This window comes from Oryzias melastigma, linkage group LG16 (assembly GCF_002922805.2).
Source record: "Oryzias melastigma strain HK-1 linkage group LG16, ASM292280v2, whole genome shotgun sequence".
NCBI lineage: Eukaryota > Metazoa > Chordata > Actinopteri > Beloniformes > Adrianichthyidae > Oryzias > Oryzias melastigma.
This window is the reverse complement of record NC_050527.1, coordinates 14,863,453-14,866,376: the sequence shown is the minus strand read 5'-3', so window position 1 is coordinate 14,866,376 and position 2,924 is coordinate 14,863,453. Positions and strand designations below refer to the sequence as shown.

The following is a 2,924-nucleotide window of genomic DNA, read 5'->3' as shown; positions in this document are numbered from 1 at the left end:
TCGAAAATTAAGTGGCGGGGGGGGGTCATGCAGCTACATTTGTAACCTGCTGGTTTGGTCTGCAGAACTGGAAGACGCGGTGCAGCTGCTGTCAGCTGACCCAGCTGCTTCCACCCTCAGTATGTCCGTGTCCCACGCCCCCTCCAGCCCAGCTGGGGGGCCGGATGTGAAGGTAGATCTGTCGGAGGATGAGCAAGCTCAGGAGGAGAGCGCAGAGGTGAGCTTTGTGTTCTGAAGGAGCAGTTTGGACAGACAGCTGCTGAGTTACCTGTTCTGTCAGCTCTTAGGAGGGCAGAAGCAGGGTGGGGGGTTCTGGACCTTTGAGTACTATCAGTCCTTCTTCAATGTGGACACCATTCAGGTATGAGGCTGACTGCACACCTATTGTGTGTCAACGTTTGCTAGTTTGTCACCTGGTACTGCTGCCATTTAATGCAGGTTCTTGAGAGAGTGAGAGGCTCTATGATGCCCTTTCCTGGAAGAAGTTTCCTCAAACACTACGTCAGGACCAGCCCAGACTTATACGGTAAGTTAACTGCTCCAAAGGTAAATGAGATGTTCCTCTTCTCTCTGTCTGACTTCATCTGAGTTGGTACAAATGTTTAGGATGTAAGGCAGAGGTGGAGCAGTCATGAGTGTTATGTGCTTGAATAAAGCAGCAGATTATAGTCTAAAATCGTCTGTGTGCTGTTGAAATGAGGTATTGCAGTTTGAATTTTGTTATTGGTCCACTGGTTTAAATCCCAGAAGTTTCACATCATCATTTTCTGAGCTACAGTACCTGAGCTCCTCCTGAACCTTATGATTTCTATGTATTTATTTTTATTTTCATTGAGACAATAATAACAAGATCCTTTAGTTACCTCAAGCTAAACTCACTGTCACCGTTTATCACATCCAAACCACACCTCCTCCTCAGCCTGCCTCCCCTAGCCCTGCCCCCTTTTTTTTTGCATTTGTCAAATCAGGGCTGAGAGTGGAGTCAGCCTCCAACCGTCCTGTTTGGTTACTCTTTAATGACTCAGTGGTGGTGTCAGCCATCAAAGATGTCAGCTATTTCTGCTTCTGCCCGTGTGAAGTGTCTCAATAGCAGACAGGAGGAAACTGGAGAAGCTGGTCAGGAAGGCCAGCTCTGTTCTGAGACTGCCTCGACTGAGTGATTATAGCTATTACTATATCTTGTATTCACCCCACACTCTAGTCACTTCACCAAACTCCTACATCAACAAATAGTAACTGTCAACATCAGTGGAATCGGGGAGGGGCATTTCTCTATCGCTTTACTGCAATTTGACTCTACAAAGGATACCCCAAATGGTGTTTATTGTCTGCATTGTTCTGTTTTATATCTCAGCTTTTTGATGCTCTGCAGGTCCTTTCTGGATCTGCGTGACTTTGGTCTTTTCCATGGCCATTAGTGGTAACCTTTCCACTTTCCTGAGTCAGACGGGGAACCCAGAGTACCACTACAGGCCTCAGTTCCACAGAGGTGGATCTTTCCACTCCATCCCTCTTCTGACCGCTGTTTCTGCCTCCACCTAACCTTTCACCTCTGCTCTCAGTCACCATTGCTGCAGCCGTCATCTTCATTTACGCCTGGTTGGTGCCAGTTGCTCTGTGGGGCTTTCTAACCTGGAGGAGGAGGGCAGAGCGGCAGATTGGGGTTTTTTCTTTCCTAGAGACTGTGTGTGTCTACGGCTACTCCCTCTTCATTTACATTCCTACATCGGTGAGCATCACAGTTGCCCTTCTCCATAAAAAGCGGAACTATGGCAGCAGTTTTTTACCCAACAGCAAACACTAAGAGCTTGTGAGTTGAGTCCAAAGAAACTCATGTTTGGATAGGAACGCTGGAAACGTGGAGGCTACTTTTGAAACCTCTGCCGTGGGATGTGAATGCAGTCTCTATTTCAAGTAAAGCTGAGTTACTCACACAATTCTGTAGACGCACATTGGGGTGGGAGTATAATGATGAGGGGCAGTTTGTCAGGAAAAGCTCCTTTTAATATTGCTGAGAATCATCATTCACATTTTGGAAACGTTTTCACATGCTCTCCCTCCTGAGCCAAAATAAGTAGGTCTAACCATCAGGGTTTCCACAAACAGTTATTTTAATAGTCAAATAATCACAGATTATTTTTTACAATTAGTCGAGTAATTGGGTCATGTGCAAAGTGGATGTAGAACACATCTTAAGTATCATTAGATTTAAACTAACTAAAAATAAATACAATGAAGATAGTTTATTAAACTTAATGAATCGTGCAGCTTTTGTACTTTATTAGTTTCTGGTGTTAAAACAAGAATAAACTAGAAAAGTTGCATTACCTGTGATAATGCTTGTGTGAATGCATTCTGCTGAAAGTAGTCGCTGAAGATGCTAAAGCTGTTTGCTGAAAATTGTGGTGCAATCGACTTTAATTGCTTAAACATGAGCTAAACTCCAAATTAGCCCAAAAACCTCAGTAGATGTCAAATTAGCCAGAAAAGCTAACACGTTGCTTAAATACTAGCTAAATGCCCAAATAGCCTAAAATTCTTCTGTAAACTAAATTAGTCAAAAACGTTAGCATGTTGGTAATATTAGCTAAACATTTTTCGAAAATTACTATAAAAGATGAAAACACAGCCCAATTAATATACAGTATATAATGGCTTTTTGCTAATTAAAAATACTTTCCTACTCATTTCCTATGGGTTTTTTTTGCTCAATATTTAAAATAAAGTTTATGCATACCAAAAATACAAGCAGTCCTGAACGAGCTGAACCTTTTGATACCGAGATTGTTGAAATAGCCAAAAGTGTGATTGAGTTTTTATGAGCCGAAACACCTACGGCAGGGGTGGGCAATTAATTTTTACCAGGGGCCACATCAGAAACCTGAATTGTGCAAGAGGGCCACCAACTTTATTTCATTGTATAA

At 42.8% G+C, this 2,924-nt stretch overlaps 1 protein-coding gene across 1 annotated transcript; it reads left to right on the top strand.

Annotated features, from left to right (window-relative positions):
• Positions 1 to 65: 65 nt before the first annotated feature.
• LOC112143182 (protein YIPF1) lies at positions 66 to 1,729 on the top strand (the record flags this gene model as incomplete). The annotated part of the gene is given in 5 exon segments (XM_024266955.1): positions 66 to 217; positions 281 to 361; positions 439 to 526; positions 1,373 to 1,489; positions 1,563 to 1,729. Coding segments are annotated over 5 exon segments (605 nt in total), but the record flags the coding sequence as incomplete, so codon positions are not given.
• Between the last annotated feature and the right edge of the window lie 1,195 nt (positions 1,730 to 2,924).